This window comes from Glycine soja, chromosome 20, assembly GCF_004193775.1.
Source record: "Glycine soja cultivar W05 chromosome 20, ASM419377v2, whole genome shotgun sequence".
Classification (NCBI taxonomy): domain Eukaryota; kingdom Viridiplantae; phylum Streptophyta; class Magnoliopsida; order Fabales; family Fabaceae; genus Glycine; species Glycine soja.
The window spans coordinates 44,413,700-44,431,959 of record NC_041021.1 but is presented as its reverse complement, the minus strand read 5'-3'; the positions used below and the strand labels follow the sequence as shown (position 1 = coordinate 44,431,959).

General features: G+C 27.8%; 1 protein-coding gene across 3 annotated transcripts; it reads left to right on the top strand.

Annotated features, from left to right (window-relative positions):
* Positions 1 to 8,244: 8,244 nt before the first annotated feature.
* LOC114402710 lies at positions 8,245 to 9,662 on the top strand. Of its 3 annotated transcripts, none has more exons than XM_028365367.1 (2): positions 8,245 to 8,495; positions 8,914 to 9,662. In XM_028365367.1, exon 2 carries the CDS (start codon positions 8,938 to 8,940, stop codon positions 9,421 to 9,423), a length of 486 nt encoding a protein of 161 aa, XP_028221168.1. In that variant the 5' UTR covers positions 8,245 to 8,495; positions 8,914 to 8,937; the 3' UTR covers positions 9,424 to 9,662. The 3 variants fall into 3 exon arrangements, with proteins under 3 accessions (XP_028221168.1, XP_028221166.1, XP_028221165.1); XM_028365365.1 differs by having other exon boundaries at positions 8,262 to 8,495; positions 8,808 to 9,662; XM_028365364.1 differs by having other exon boundaries at positions 8,262 to 8,495; positions 8,782 to 9,662.
* The last annotated feature ends 8,598 nt before the right edge of the window (positions 9,663 to 18,260 follow it).

The following is an 18,260-nucleotide window of genomic DNA, read 5'->3' as shown; positions in this document are numbered from 1 at the left end:
AGTTCCTCATAATCATAGTGTATTGTGCAATTGAGAATTCATATTTTGCAGTAGGCAATTGATAACCATGATAATCAACTTGGTTTTTGTAGGATATTGTAGTAGCTTCTGAAACACAAATGAAGCCATTTTCCACTTTCTCTACAATCAGAAAATCTCCATTAAATGCATCCCACTTTCGAGATCAAATACCAAGAATGTCACACAAATTCAACAACATCCAACATTTCATACAACTTCAAAATATACTATTTTCTACAAAGACTTCCACAGGATACTTTTGACACACGCCCTAACTTTGTTCATGAAAAACAACCAACTTATATGCCCCAATGTGTCCATCTTTCATTTCTGAACATTAGACTAGATTCTTAGAACAAGAAGGGTAGAATACTGTTTCCTCCTCGATGAGTGCTAATTTATTGGTTTATTAACGCACTCCTTTTAAAATTTATTTACGACTACAAAATCATGAAATGATTTATTAATTAGGAGGTGAGGCTTGGAAAATTTTGTATCTTGTGATAAATTTCAACTGATAGAAAGGAAGTGTTCAAAAAGGGTGTGTGTCGAAGAATGTCTCCTAACAAACTGTGATCGATGCAGTGACCCCACTAACTACAATGGTGTGCCTCACCTCTTGACAACTCTATGTTTGACAATCATATATTAGTCTTTTAGTTATTCTCAAGAATATAAAGAAAGATTACTAGTAATCTTAATTACTAACCAAACACAACTTTTTAAAACACTCAGGAATGTTATTCTCGGGGATAAAATTACATAACTTGAAATGCCCCCTTAAATTTTAGCACTATGGACAAACTTTAATTTCATGGCTAGATATCTTCCCATGATAAATACAACTTTTCCTACGATAAAAGTGTGATTTGTGAGAGTGTTGTAGTAGCTGACCATCAACACCCAAAATCCTCGACTCTTTAAAATGTTTTGTGTAAAACTATAAAATCCACTTATGCATAAATGCTTCATCCCTTGGCCATAGAGTTGCAAAAGAACATCATCAATGATCTTATCATTTAAAGGTTGATCAACATTGGTACTCCTCCAAGAAAGCATATATGAATTGTGGAATGTAGAGATTTACACACTTTTTCAACAACAAGATTAGACCACCTAAATAACCAAGAGAAAAACTCAAGGCTATTATTATTAACCATCCTAGTGTAACTTGAATTAGTTGTTAGTTACCTAACTAACTAAGTTTGTTGTAATTAGTTAGAGGTGGTTAGATTTCTGTTATGATAGTTATAGAGAGTATACAAGTAATGGAAAATACTTTGTACTCTTAAATCAATAATAATCACAATCCTGATTCATTCTCTCATATGATATTTTCTCTATTTTAATAGCATCCTTCACAAGCTAGCTCTTATTCTTCATTCGAGTTCATCAATGACATTCTTTCTCATACCTTTATTATGGTATTAGAGTTAGTAGGGTGTGAAGGTGGTGAAGAAAAATCCAAATCCTTAAGTATTGTAAAATACTTTGTACTCTTAAATAAATAATAATCACAATCCTGATTCATTCTCTCATAAGATATTTTTTCTATTTCAATAGCATCCTTCACAAGCTATCTCTTCTTCTTCATTCGAGTTCATCAATGACATTCTTTTATACCTTTATTAGCTATGACTTAAAGTACAAATTCTAAGATGGTATTAATCTTATATCCAATGTTGTCCCACCTACATTGTCATACTTCAAGTTGGTAGCCCTAGGCATGGGAGGCAATATTAGAAAGTCGCCTTAATTGTTATTACCCCTATCCCGCCTTAATAGCAACCTTTTTGGGCTACCTTAATTACAACCTCAAGGGTGGTGTTGAATCTCATATCAACTAGAGGTATGTATTGAATAGAGATAATAAAATAAAGCTTATAAAGCTTGGGTAATCCTCACCTTATAAGTAAAATTTTGTCGGATTGACTTATATCTATGTCCAATTTTTTATTTATTAAGAAAACAAAATGAAAAGAGTATGATTGGATATGGGTTGGAAAAAAAAGATATAGAAAAAGTAAGAAAGAAAAAAATGAAAAAAAAAACACATATTCTAAGAGTACTAAAAATGAAATTTAGACATAATTTATATTAATAATAAAATAACAATAATAGATTGGATTGCATTCATAAATGCAAAAGGAGGCAAAGTAAATTATAAGTAACATTTTAAGTATGAAAAGTCTAAGGCATTTGGTTTTTACCATGAGGTTATTAAGATTGTTCAAACTTTTTTTTTTCTTAATTGTCAATTAGATGTTTTAACGTATTAGTATTCAATTATTATGCATTGTCCATATTGTTTATCCTATATTACTACCTTGATGATTATGCAATGCAACAATTGAGAAAAACATAAAGAACTACCACACTTGTTAAGAATTGATTGATGTAAAAATATCCTCTTCATCCTTTAACTTTAATTCTCATATAATTTCATCAAGCAACTACAATATTATAATTGATTATTTAATTAATTAACCAATATTATATTGAGAGTAATCAACTCAAAACATATCATTCAAAAACAATAAAAGGATAAGAAACAAGTTTTATTAAAACTAAGAAACATATAGTTCAACACAAAGATCCACCCGAATACCTAACTATTGATTTGTTATACATAATTATGAACAAATTACACTAACATAAATTTATCATAATGAAAGAAGTCTCTTTAAACAAAATAGATATGGTACTATGGTTAATGAGACTTCAAGTTCTTGCTTAAGACTTTGACCGTTCATGGGGGAGAATACACAATGACTCTAAAGGAAGGGAGAATGTATGATTGTATGTTGAGACATTATATAAGAAAGATGCAGAGTTTAAACCAAACTCACATCAGATGTTATTTAAGTTGTACAACCACACTAGATGATTTCATTGCCATAAATCATGTTAATTTGCATGGACATACAATTTTGTAAGATCATGCTAACTTTAGCATGACATGTTCAATTTCAGCAAGATCATGCATGTTAATGCCAAATTTTAAACTCTCACTACTTTTTATCTCTAATAATAATGGTCACACTACAATAAATATGTATTCAACATCGTGAAATTAACATTAATTATATGAAAATCAATGTTAAAAAATGCACAATGCATTTTTGTAAATAAATGGATTTCACTACCATCAATTATCTCAAAATCAATGTTCAATACACGTCATATTTTGTCAAACAATCCTTCTTAATTTACATCTTTGTTGAATTTTTTTTTTTTTTTGTAATTCTTTACATAAATCAGTTTTGAGAAAAACCGATAATGATAAATGCTCGTCAACATCGATTATAGCATAACCAATGTTACGATGTTGTGGTTTATCTAAAATTTTCACTCACTCTACTATCATGCCCAAACCTCTTAGCCTTGTTTTCACTTCTGTTTTCAACTCTTGCATCCACGCTTCTCTACCTCGCACTCTCACTATCCTTTCTGCCTCCATCCTCGCGCTCTCACTCTTGTCGCCATTCTGCTCTGCCTTCTTCCTCCTCATCCAAACCTCTCATGCACTCTACCTCCAACGCTCAACCCCAAACATTGATGAATATTGACGCAGATATGGTGGCTCCTGTGGCAGATCTGGTAAGTTTACTTGCTCATACATGATCCCCTAACCATAGTTTGTCTATAGCATGTCAATTTCAACTACATGATGCTTGAAATTGAGTTACACATGATTGTTGAATTAGGAAATTGTTATATCACTAGTTGTCACAATCTAAAATAACAATTAGTTTTTGTTTAATAATTATACTGCATGTTATTTCAACTCTAAATTGAGCCAATATTGCTAGTTGTTCCTACATGAAAATATGGGAGTACTAAATATATTGAAACATATAATGCTTAAGGATGTTTAGAATTGTTTAACTTATATTTAGCAAAGCTTTAGATTGGACTAAAATTGAAAACATGATATTTATATATATTAAAAATTTTGCTTGTTTACGTTTTATACATACTTTGATATATATAGTTTCTAAATGTATTAGTAATTTATTGATCGTAATTTGATATGAATATATTTGTATCATTCAATTTGTCTGGTAGCTTGTTCTTGTTCTGTTTTTTTTAATTCATTATTCTAATTCTATTTCACAATTTATTTATAGGTTGGATTTATTATAAAATAAGAATGAATATTAAAAAACACAATTTACATCAGTTTTGACTAAAAACATGTAGAAAGAAACAACACAACATTAGTTTTATAAAAAAAAACTAATTTTGCATAGCTATTTTTAACATTAATTTTAGATAAAACTGATGTTGAAATCTTGTACAACATTAATTTTGTAAAAAACTGATATTATAAAGATATTTTTAACATTGGTCTTTTCTTATTTCAAATTTCATTTTTAATATTGATTTTAAAATTGATGTTAAATATTTTTTTATAATAGTGTCACCTAAACATCTCTGGTATATATCCAAATTAAGTTTTTTTTTTTATAATAATTCTCATGAGGATTAACTTCTTTTAGTTATGTATTGACAATAATAATCGCATTTATCAATTTTTGCAATAAACACAAGAAAAAAGGTGAAAAGATGAAATACTAATAAATATACAAAAATACACCTCATTTTCTCACTAATAAACCAGTATTAATTATAGGTTTGATTTCTTATAAGTAAGGTTTTGACCTTATTCCTATAAACAAAAATAGGCACCGCAAGAGTCTTGTAAAGTGTGCATATAATATTATAATATTTATAATTACGTGTACTTTACAAATACTTATTTAGTTGTGGTAAAGAGTTAAATTTGTCTTTCAGATTATGTTTGGATAGAGAATTTTAATTAAAGAAGGTAATTTATCAGAGAATTTAAATTTCTTTAATTTAAAATTTATTATTTGGATATTTTTTATGAAGAATTTAAATTTTTGGATTTTAAAACAGAATTTTAAACAACTAAAAATGTGAAATTTTAATTTCTTTCTAAAAGGTGAGAAATTGAAATTATCTTCTTAATAGAAAACCTTCCAAAAAGTTTGTGTATTTCCTTTATAACGTTCATTCTCTCTTTCACCTGAAAGTTTTCGAAATCTCGTTCTCGAACTCCCGACTCTTCCCTCACGCCGATAATCCTCTTCTTCAAGAAACACTGTCTCAGCTCGCGGAAGGTTGATTGGGTGCGAGTGTAAGAGGACACACAGAACTGCACCAGTCAGGGAAGCAGTCATTGATGCCCATCACGCGATGGAGGTGCTTGTTGGCGCAGAGGGCCTAAGCCATGCCTTGCATCGTTGATTGAATGTTGTGGTCGAGTGTGGTGATATACACCGTCATGTCCCGGCTCCCCTGCGACTCCTCATGCCGCATCAGTATTTTTTTCTTTGGAAGCACACCAATCATATTTTCTCTTCTCTTTGCATTCATTTTCTTTTACCCTCATAATTTTTTTTTATCCAAACACAAAATTTTAAAAATAAATTAATTTCAATTGAAATATTTAAAATTCTTAAAATTTAAAATTTTTCAAAATTTTAAATTTCCTCATCCAATTACGAAGATTTCAGTCCTTTAAGGATTTGAGTAATAGTCCAAAGAGAAGTATTGGACTAGAGGCAAGTCCATGCACAAAAGAGACACCTTGAGCTACCCAACAACTATGCTTTGTTTGCATAAATTTAATATGTACATTGAGGAGAAAAAAAATTATTTCGTAAATTAAAATTAATTTATACGTAAAATTTTATGAGCAGTTAAATGAGATTTTTTTATAAAAATTAGAATTCATAAGTTAATTTCAACTTAAAAAAACTTATTTTATTTTATTTTATTCTCTAGTAAGTATTTATTCAAAAATTTATCTAAGACTTAATATATGTTTGTGTCACTGTTTGAAACCCTCAAACATACTTTTGAATCAAAAGATACACATGGGATGCTTCTCCCAACTTACTTTCTTAGTAGGGTCACGGGCACCCAAACGAGCACTTTAATCATCTAAAGTGCTTCTTCCATGAAGCACGTTAAAAAGGAGCTAGTCATCTAAGACAACCTCATATAACACATAAGCACTGTCATTGTGGACAGAATATGAGTTTGAGGAATCGTGACATTTGAATATTATCACTTTACCAAGTTCTCTCCTCTGGTCATTTCCCTTCAGTAAGAGATTGTATAAGTTGAAGTTAATCAAATCACAAAAACTGCTCGGAATAGTTCCGCCAAAATTGTTGCTACTGAAATTCAAGGCAAATAATATGTAGACTCACTAGCATAGGTGGAATGTTATACCACTAATTAGTTGGGAACGTAATTCCATAGATATGCGTATATTATTCTATTTTTCAATTAAAATTAGAGTTTTACTTGAATAATCCGTGTAGTGAAAACTTATAAGGGAAGCTTCGATTAAAGCACACTTAAATTTCAATTATATTAATTAAAGCACAATACTAAAAGTACATAAGAACCACACACTTAAATTTCAATTATATTAAGGCAATTAGTAATTATGCAGAATTGTGTAGTATGCAGAGTTTTGAGTCTTGACTAGGAGCTTTATCTAGTGTGTGGCTCCTTGTACGGGATATATGATATATCAAGGGAAGCTTCGATGGAAAGGGAGCATTTTGCAGTACATACATGTCTTATATTTCCTATAGTGCTTGCTTGGGAAGGTTTGTGGTTAGTCATATTTTTGGCTCTATCTTTTCTTCTACGTTCTGGACGACAATCTTGGACACATCTTGTGTTTGAATTTTGTTTTCAATAAAAAAAAATTGCTTTTTAAAAAAAAGTACAAAAGAACCTACACGAAAATTTTTCTCTTGGTTTCCCGCTATTCAAGTTGCTAATCAATGAGGCTAACCTAAAGTCAATATTTAATAAATTTGGAATTTATATTTTGATCCTATTTAATAAGAAATTAGTAAGAGATCTACAATCATTACCTCATTTGTGATTTCAACTAATAATAAATAACAGTGGACAATTTTTTCCTATTTACCATGTTAGCTTTTGGTTTTGGTTGACCTGATATATATATATATATATATATATATAAAATACATGATATATTTAACAAAATGTGATCAATTCATATTTTTATACTCAAAAATTCAATTCATTGTCATGATCAAATTGTAAATATTATATAATCATTTACTACTATAAATTATTTTATAGGTATTATCATTAAATAACTAAAAAAACTCTTATTTTTTAAGACTAAATACAAAAGGTATCATATGATCATAGATAAGTCTGAAGAAGATATATAAAACACAAATATTACACTATATCATGATCAATATGTTAATAATTAATTATTACATATTGTTATCAATATAAAAAATAATATTATAGAAGCATATTATATGTCATTTAATAATTAGTTATTAACAATTTAATATGTTATAAGAATTAAAAGAAAAAAAAACTTTATTGATCAAGTCAAATCAGATAAATTTGGTCCAAATTATTAGGTTTTGCTTAATCCAATCGGATCAAATTAGATCACTTACATTTTCGATCCTACATCTTAATCAAACTGTCCTAAACATCAACTCTCAATCAAACCAATCCAACTCACCGGTCCGATTCGATTTTAATAACTATGTCTAAACTAGAATGTATCTTGTGGAACAAGCGATATCATTTTTTATTTTGTTTTTTTCAGGCCAATCATGCAAACCGTTCAAATTTGGTTGGTTGTGCGTAAAGCGTGATTTGCTGCCTTGAGTTATTGGGAGGAGCCAAATTACAATAATTGCTCTGTTTAATGGCCACAAATTTTGAGAATAATAATAATAAAAAAGGCAACACCCCCTAGAATAGTTTTTACTTAACAAATTGGTTACAAAGCTTACTTAGTCTAAACTCTTGGCCTTTATTTAGATAAGAGGGAATAAAACGAGGGAGAGAATAAAAGAAAAAGGTTAAGTTAAAATAAAGAAAAAAATTGAAAAGAAAATTTTTAAACTTTGTTTCTTTCATTCTCTCTGTATTTTCTATTTATTCAAAAACTAAATGTGTTTTTCAAATCTCCACCGAAGCATAGGCTAAATCAAGTTTCTCAATTTAACTATGTTTGTTGTCAATACTGATATCAATGCATTCAATATAGCTTGTCTGTTACACACGATCACATCAAAGTAAACCGTGTGTCACTGAGGACCAAGTGGCCATGTGGAGCCCTGCCCCAACTGCACTTGAGAGTTGAGATAACATTACACAACTCCATAGAAATTGAACAATAAATTGTCTTGGACTTAATTGTGCAACACCCTTTCATGACTCATTGTGTCAACACCACTGTTTGAAAAATAACTATCATAGAAATGACTTGCTCTTATCAATCCTGAGGCAATGTGCAGCCCTGGAAGGCTTAGGCTTCTTCCATGCATTTTAGCTAGCATTTTACATATATCACATATTAAAGGCATATATAGTATTGTTCTGCTTATGTCTGCTGCAGTGTTATGTTGAACGCATTTAAGGTATTATTTGTTTTTACACTTATAGATCTTTACGATTTTGTCATTTAAAATACGTCTCAGTAAATAAGGGAATACCGTTATTTAGTCTTGATTATTATTCGATGTTGGATCTCAAATACTTGGTAAAACCAGATTCCTAGTCATCAATTTTTTCAACTTTTACTCAATTTTTTTTTAGTGTTCCAACTGCCGATTATTGTTTTTACAGTAGATGAATCATGAATAAAATGGGTGAATTGGTTTAACCTTTCATAATAGATGAATGAACCTCATTCTTAATATGTAGTGAACAACAAGTGTACCTTTGTGCAGCAGTTGAACTAAAACTCTCCCCAACACAAAAACCTGCTCCAAGTCCACCCCACAAACCTAACCCAAAGTCACACATCATTCTCATCTCTCTAATATCCGAAAACAGTGTTGATTTGCTGCAGCCAAGCCAATGGATACAGAAGACTTCAGCTTCCCCAAAATTGGTGGCACTTGTGCATATAGCATTGATTTACCTCCTCTGTGGAATATATCACCAAAAGACCCTTCTAATCCCAACCAAGTTCCTAGAGAAGGAAGCAAAGGAGATGAAAAAGATTGCTTTGAAGCAAAATTGATCTCTAAGGGCCACAGGAAGAGCTTTTCATGTGTCGAAGATGGAAAGAAAATAACAAGAGTAGACCATGAAGCGGCTCCAATGGACTTGTTGTGGGAGGTTTTCAATGAGGAGTTGTCTTCAGCAACAGAGTTTTCTTCCACGTCTTCAAGGGAGATGGTTGAATTCAGATGTGCTACTACAGCCTTAACAGTTGCCAAGACCAACAAGGGTCTTCTTCAAACCAAGAATAGGCCTGGTATGGTGGTGATTGTTAAGGTCTTAAAGAAGTTCTTTTCTCTCAACAACTCTCATGTAAAGTTATTTTGGCAATCAGACTAATGGCTCTTGAGTAAGATTGATTATGAACCTTCTCTTTTTTGGAACTAAATTGTTTGGTCAATTAGAAGTTTTCAACTGTTTCTGTTCCGTGAGGAGTTTAGTGGGCTAATGCTGTCTCGTCCAATGCAATGTGTATAAAAGTAAATATAAATGACTGATAATCTTTCTTTGATTTAATATCATGAGTTCCCTTTGTACCTTATGATTAAGTAATTAGATGTTTATATTCTATTTTGGAATCTTGACATGAAGTTATTGCTTGTAGTATTAAATATCTATGTAATCACTACTTGTATGTGGAAATACGGTTCTTAAAGAGGTCTGTGATAAATAAGTTGAAGTCATTACTTATTTACATGTAGAAATTGCTTTCGATAAAGTGCTTCAAAAACCTTATTCAGTTGGTTATTCTGGGAATGGGCTCTCTGCTGCTTCAAATTTGAATGGTTAAACCCCCGAAATTAAATATATTAGTGAGAATAGCATCCCGGAGTTGTGCATCAGCAATAAATGCTTTTAAATGGTTGTTTGTCTTAATTGCAAGCATATAAAAAAAAGACCATTTCAGAAAGGTAGACGACTTAGTCAAATGTTTTTATTAAAAAAAAAAAAGTCATGGAAAGGAGAATTTTGTACATATGTCAAAGAATAAGAGAGTGTTGTAAGTTGTAACCCGATAAACAAAATAACATATCATGTTTAGTTCTACTAACTTTATCGTTGAGTTCAGTTGAGGGCCAATCAAATTTAATCACATTTATTTTATCTATTTTAACCACTCACTACTCTCCACTTATCCATTTTTTATACGATTTTTTTTCTCTCTCCACACTTCTATTTTACATAGAGTTAACAAAAGATGGTAAAAAGATACCGAATGCCTCTTTCCCCAACTATAAGATAAAGCCTCTATCCCACTCAAAATCAGGATGAGACCGCGAACAAAATTGCAAAAAAAAAAAAAAAGAGATTGAAGAAAAAGGATAAAACAATCTTTAAAATTTCTTTAATTTGAGAAAACTTTTATTAAAAGTTCTTCGTTTAAAAAAAGAGATTCAGGTACTAGAATCAATTTTAAAAAGTGTTGACATCCAACAACATAGTGGTATTCGAAATTAAACCAAATCATTTATAAATTGTTAAACTAATTAAAAAAATCAAAAATATGTTAAACTGAAAAGTAAAAAAAAAAAAACTGTATATTTTTTTGTGATTTGATTTGATTTTTTATTTTTTTATAAAAACCTAATCAACCACATATTAAAATTATATCAATCTTATTTAATTTATGTTTAACATTATATAGTTAGTATTATTTTAAAATTTTAATAATTACAATGTGATTTATAATGTACTTCTTTTTATAATAATTTTGTAATATGTGATTTTTGTTTTGATAATTAATAATAAGTATTAAATATTTTATAATATTTTATTTTTTTTATAATCAAGATACATATTTTATTTTTATAGGTTAAAAAATATGTATAAATAGGATTAAATATCAAATCTGGGATAGAACTACTTGCACTCAAACAGGGGCAGTTGCCTCCCCCCTCTTTTCCTCTTTCTTAACCTTTTAACCCATCCTATATCTCCATATTAATATACTTTATTAATATATTTTTTCTAAACCAAAAAAATATACTTTATCCGTTTATTTTATATATTTTCTGTCTAATCAAAATTCAAAACATATAAAATATATAATAAATTTTATCGATTGATCGATATACCGGATTTGGATTGCTTATTTAATTTCTTTTAATTGTCTTTTTTCTTTATAGATATACGTTACACAATAATTTTGTTTTTAATTGATTTTAATTTGTTTAACAAATAATTTTATTTATTGTTATCTAAGGATTTAATATTTAAAATTTAGTCGATAAATTAGTTTTAGCCATGATAAATTAATTTTAACTAAAGTATGACAATTTAAAAAACTCCTTCTTCATTCTTTAAGAATAAATAAGTCAATAATTTTGATATATTTCACCATCTTATATCATAAAATTCAAAAATTTCACCACAAGTTTGTAAATTTGATCATGAATAAAATTTTAATAAAAAAAGTAAATGATTTCGATTTATTGTTGCTTTTACTTTTAAAAGATCTATGAAACATTATTTATTATTTAACAAAATTTAATGCAACTATTAATAGTAAAAATTAATCATTTTTTTAATTTTCTTTAACATGTATTAAATTTTTTGATAATTTTTCCTCGTTTCATCCCTATATCAAGTGATGTATAATTTATTATTATGCTATAAAAAGAGGTAATGTTATTTTATAATAATAGTAAATAGAAGTAAAAAAAATAACTAAAATATGTTAACCAAAATTTAATAAAAAACATTTTAAAATAATATAACATATGTAAGTTCAATTAATAAATTTTACAGTATAATAATAGATTAAAAATAAAAATTATCAAATCGAATAAAAAACTAAAAAAAATATTTTGTCTAAACATCATATCAAATGGCATGGTTAACGTCCTGTGCAAGGCCATTCATGTTTGAGATGGATCTAATTCCTCTCCAACTAGACCTTTCGAGTGAGATATAGAAAGACTCAAGGGACATGGTGGAGCCCACAAACCTCCTTGAATTTTTTTCTCTCCTACTAGAGATGTTCAGTAACTAAAGAGGGTTTTTATCCGTTTGTGATGCATCACTTTGGGTGAATCCAAGTGATTAAGTGCCATCTAAAATCTAAATTATGTATTATCGTCTCTTCTAAATCGCTATTTGAACTACTAGAAGGATAAAAAAGAGTGTATATGAAAATTAGAGAGACAAAATCTTTTAGAAGGATAAAATTAAACATTATAAATTTTAGAGGGACTGAAAATATTTTTTTATCTCAGAAAATAATAATAACTAAAAATATAAAACTATTTAAATCCAGTAATGGCATATGGTACGGATATATTATGTACGAAACTGTTTGATAAATGTTAAATTTAAAAATTTAGTTTTCGTATGGCAGAATTAATTTGTACGATCAAGCATTAAATTACAAAATTTGGAGAAGGTTAAATGGCAAGATTTTCTTCAGTGTGTTTAGATACACACATTCCAGACTCGTGTTCTTTGTTTATTTGACATCTAAATATATATATTAAAAAAAATGCAAATCATGGGTGTTCTTTAATTTGTTTATACCTTCTAGCCCGACGTTGATCGGTTGTTTGAAAAGGCAGATTCAAATTACATGCATTGTATTGGCTCATTGAAAACTCCCACAAACAGAACAAGCATGATCTTACTTTAAAACATACGAGAGAAAATTAAATTAATTGTACATGTTTTCTTAAAGAGTAGCAACCCTAACAGATGAGCAACAACAACAAAACAAGAAACTTTGAAGTTATAACAACGCATTCAAATCCTAACGATGGAGTTAAAGCCAAATAAAGAATGCATGGATCAATGAATCTGACCAAATGTTTTGAGTCCTTGTTCAAAAATGGAAAGAAAGGGATCCACTTGATCCTTCTTCAAAGACTTGGCCAAGTGGTAGAAGATTAATATCGCTTTCTTCGCAAGAGTACGAGATTGTTAGCTTAAATTGTCTTGATGTGAAATGGGTATAGCAGAAGTGGAACCGTGTCTTCAGCTGTTGTCTCTAACACATCTTTTATCATTATGCCTTTTAAATCCATTAACCAATAACCATGTAACGATATTAGAATCAGATTATTAGTCAAGTCAGCAGGTTAAAACCGCAGGATATTTCTTTTGTAATAACAGTCATTATAAATATGTTTTTGATTGTGAAAAAAAAATGAAGCGAATAAGTTAGAGAAATATATATATATATATATATATATATATATATATATATATTAAAAATTAAAGTTATTTGATTGATATGAGATGAAATAAAATAAAATAAAAAAGAATTTAATGTTTATATATTTATAGTATAAATCAGTTAATATAAGAAAATAATTTATTAGTGACTAAATTTGGTGACGAATATGTAATATTCATCACTAATATGAGCATCAATAAAATTTTAGTGATAAATTTTTAAAATTTACATATAAATTGATTGGTTACTAAAGTTAATTTTTTCATATATATTTTATACTGCATACAACCAATCATATTATTTGAATTATTTTAATATAATTATTTTAAAAGTTAAAAAATTTATTATATATCATAAACTGTGGTTCATGATATATAATATTTTTCTCTCAATAATAATAATTGTTATTATTATTATTATTATTCAACCATGAAGCAGCTTGTATGCTTTTATAAAGGGTACAATATAGTCGATGCATTTAAGCTTGAGTTGCCTAAAAAAAAGTGCTCAAGGACCCAATTATGCAACGCATAAAATATCAGGAAAATCGATTGAAAATTGCTGGATAGTACGAAAATCAATTTGCACAAAAGTTCAATCAACGATTATTCCATGATTTGTATTTTTATTTTTTAATTTTTAATTAATTGTTAACCAACCAAAAACAAACGAGGAGCATTTCGTGCATAATAATTTTGTTTGGTATAGCATTGCTCAAACCTATTATGCAAAATTACACAATCAATTTGATTTGGCATACTCAGTTTGAGCATGATATGAAGGAACCATGCGAGAAGGGGATATCAAAATAATCAATATAGGGGTGTTTTAGAATGTGTAAAAATATATTCTTCATTTTTTTGTTTTTCTTCTCATTTAAGGGAAAAAAAATTTTAACAATGGATCCCATAATTTTTTTTCAACAATTAATCTCTTATTCCACTCAACCAAATACGAGTAACTGATCACCCTTTTGGGTCCTTTTTTTTAATCTGATATTTAAAATAGGTTAAAAAAACATATTATCAATATGAGGACTAGAAACATATTCAATAGTGAAAATACTTTGATTTTAAGTATCATTTACTTTTTTTTCTATTGAAGTAAATGATATGAAAATACTTATATAAGAATAATATCTTATATAAATAGTCATAACTTAACAACATTATACCATAAATAGTATATATTTTTAAACAATTATAGAACCTGTACAATAAATTTAACCACTCATTTTAATAATTTTAATATTAAAGTAAATTATGTAAAATGTTTAAATTTATGTGAAATTATAAAATTTATAAAATTAAAATAAATAATTCATATAAATAATTATGTATTGTGGATGCTTTTAAGTCAAATCGAAAATTTGAGTACCTAACATGTGAGGTCAACTTGAAGGATGATTAGATGTAAAATAGATATATGTTATGAATTTGTATAATTAGATGTTAATAGATATATGTTATGCATTTGTATAATTAGGTGTATATGTAAAATGCATATATTTTTTTATATGATTGTGTCTATTACGTGAACAATTATGTAAAGTCCAGTGAACAGTAACTAGCAAAATTGATTTGCTGTTTGGAGCAAAATTGATCGGACGCTGCGAGCGAACAGTAAACAGTTGGACGAGACCAGCAATTGAATTTTGATGTTTCAGGTGCTTTTTCCTTCGCGTGCATCCTGTGCATGAAAATAAGTTTCTAAAAAAATCCAAAAGGGTCAATCACTCACCAAACACCACTTCCACTCACTTTTTATTCTTTCTTTTCACTTTCATTATATCAAATACTACAATGTGAGATTTTTTATTTTTGGAGACTTCAAGGCTCTGTTTAGTAGATAAAAGAGAAATAGGATATACTAAAAAAAGAAGCAAATAAGAGAAAAATTAAAGGTGTTTGGTTGAAAAAAAATAGAAAAAAATGAGTGAAAAATAATGCAATACGTCTAATCATTTTTAAAATTATTTCCATCTATTTTTCTTCCATCAAACATATCTTACATTATTTTATTTCCATTTACCATTTTTACCTAATTCCTCTCTACCACAGGCTGCAACTCAATTGTTTGCTTGGAAGAAAGAAAATAAGAAGAAGAAGTAAACAAGGTAATTAAGTGAGAAAAATAAAGAAGAAAAATAAGAAACTAAAAGAAGTGTCTGTGTTATGCATGAAATGAAATAGTATTGTCGCGAAAATTATTTAAATGAATTATTTTAATATAATATAATTTATAAAAAAATAATTGCATAATTATCTAAATAGTTTGAAACAAAAGAAAGTTTAAAACATTTCAACAATTCAACCTAATCAATTAATCAATAATATAAGTAAAGGAAATGAAAATTTACGAGTTTTAAGTATATGAAAATTGACATAAACCAAGGCATATTTAAAACAAAAAAATTTATATAATACATATTATCGACCTTAACCATTAAATTTATAAAATTTAAATATTTTTTTATTGAATATTTTAAAAAATAAAATATAAGATTATAAAATTATGATGAGTAACAATAAAAATATCTGAAACACTATTGGTTCAAATATAAATAAAATAAATATTTTACTAATGGAAATTATAATTAACTCTAAATTAATGTTAATGATGTTAACAGTAATTGAATTATAATTAAGAAAACACTTTAACTAACCAACAGTTATAACATGTGAATTTTTAGCTAATAAAAAAGAAGAATTTTCTTTTTTGTAAAAAAAGTTAAACAGCATAATACTTTGATATATATGCTGATGATTACGTGCAATACAAATACAAGGTGTGACCAATGTCTTGTGATGAAAAATTATATGTTGCAGTCTTATGATTGAAGAGTAATTTAACTTTAAACATTTTTATTTATAATAAAGAAAATCGAAGAATCTTATGTAAAATAAAATAAATATTTTACTATATGAAAAATAACCTTAATTCATAATGATAATGTTGATAGAAATAATTTTAACTACAATTAAGAAAATATTTTAGCTAATCATTACTAATAAGGCGTGGATTTTAGTTGATAAAAAAGAAGAATTTTTAATTTTATTTTATGTACAAAAGTTAAATAACAACATAATTCTCTGAGATGCTATTGATCGCATGCATAATCACAGGGTTTGATCAGTATTTTGTCATGATCAATTATATATTGTTGTTTCATGACTGAAGAGTAATTCAAGTTTAGAGACTTTTATTTACAGCAAAGAAAATTGAAGAATGCAACTTACTGAAAAAAGAAACATTTATACATGGAAAACTTTCAAAAGATATAGATTATTTTCAATTATTAATTTTTTTAATAATCTCACTTTTAATTTATGTATTAGTTTTTATTTTATGATAATTCCAAATTATGATTTTTTATAATATTGAATTATGATAAAAAAAATCATTTAAATTTTAAACACACTAACATTCTATATTTTTAATTACTCTATCAAAAAATTCTATATTTTTAAGTAATTAATTAATAAATGCTTCTGGGTGGTAGACTGGTAGTTACTATATATTTATGATTGATACGTACATTTAATGAACTCTTCTATGATCCATTAACGTACGTAGGCCCATCAAAGATCTTTCTTTTTGTAACGTTATGTATGAGGACTCAAATAATTATCTGCTATTTTCATGTTCTGTGTGTCTCAAAATGTTTTATACTACGTTTTTTGCTTTCACTGGTTCGACTCATTATATGTAACACAAAGGCTGTCGTTGAGGGGCAAACAGTCATGAAAAAATCTTGGATGTCGCTTTGGCATGAAATGGCCGACGAGAAATAGAACAATTAATATTTCAGCATTGTTCTTTTGACTTTTTACCATTGATATGATGGACTTAATCAACTTTAATTCATTTATTCTTGATCTTGGTTTAGAGCTAAAGCCCATCCATAATTCAGGTGCCTCACTATCGGATTGGTCATCAGCGCAATAACCCACTTAATTAGTTGCGTTTCATGAAGATCAACGGTATTTAGTAGGTTAAATTGTAATTTTCATCCTTAATTTTTTACTTCTAAGTAAATTTTAGGATAAATAAATATTTTGTCTTTGAATGTGTAATTTGTTGACAAATGCGTCCTTGAAAGATAAAAATATAAAATTTAGTTCTCGAAATTGTAAAAAATGCGACAAATATATCTGATCATTAATTTATGTCCGTCACCGTTAATAAAATAGCCTACAGAGGGACGAATTTATCTCTGAAATGATTGTCAATGTTACCACCTCTAATTGTCAACGTATGGACACATTTGTCATATAATATTTATTTGACTTTTCGTTTTTTCACTCCGTCGATAAATGCGTTCTTGAAATATGAAAATACAAAATTTAGTTTCCGAAAATATAAAAAGTGCGACAAATATATTCAATAGTAAATTGTGACCAATTATTATAATTTGGAAAAATTTATAATAATTACAACAAAATTTTGGGAGAACTATATTACATTGGTAAGTGTCTGTTTCTGTTATATAATTTTTAAGTTATCAACACACAAAAATTACTATAAAACGATAAAAAAAATCATTGTATCTGTTTAATCAAACACTATTTATTTCATTAATTTTTTTTATAAAATTTTCATAATAAAATATAAATATCTATTAATATATACGATAACATCAAATTATATATTATAATAAAAATTTATTGATTTTTAAATTAATTTTTTAAAAATCTTATACAATTATTTTTTATTGACTAACCGATTAAATTTATATTTTGTTCTGGTCAGCACATCCCCTAAACATGTATGTATGTATGTATGCTAGTCACCAGAAGTCAAGTGTTCTCATCTCTCGGTCGCTAGTCACACCTCATGCTTCTGAAATAAGATCTACCTATTTGTATGGTTATTATATTTTATCAGTATGTTTATGTAATTTCATGATCAGTTAGAAATTGTTGCTTTTATTGTTTATTTCTTTTTCTACCTTAATACGGTTGCAAGCTTATTTCGTGCCATGATTGTTTTCATTTATCAATTCATTATA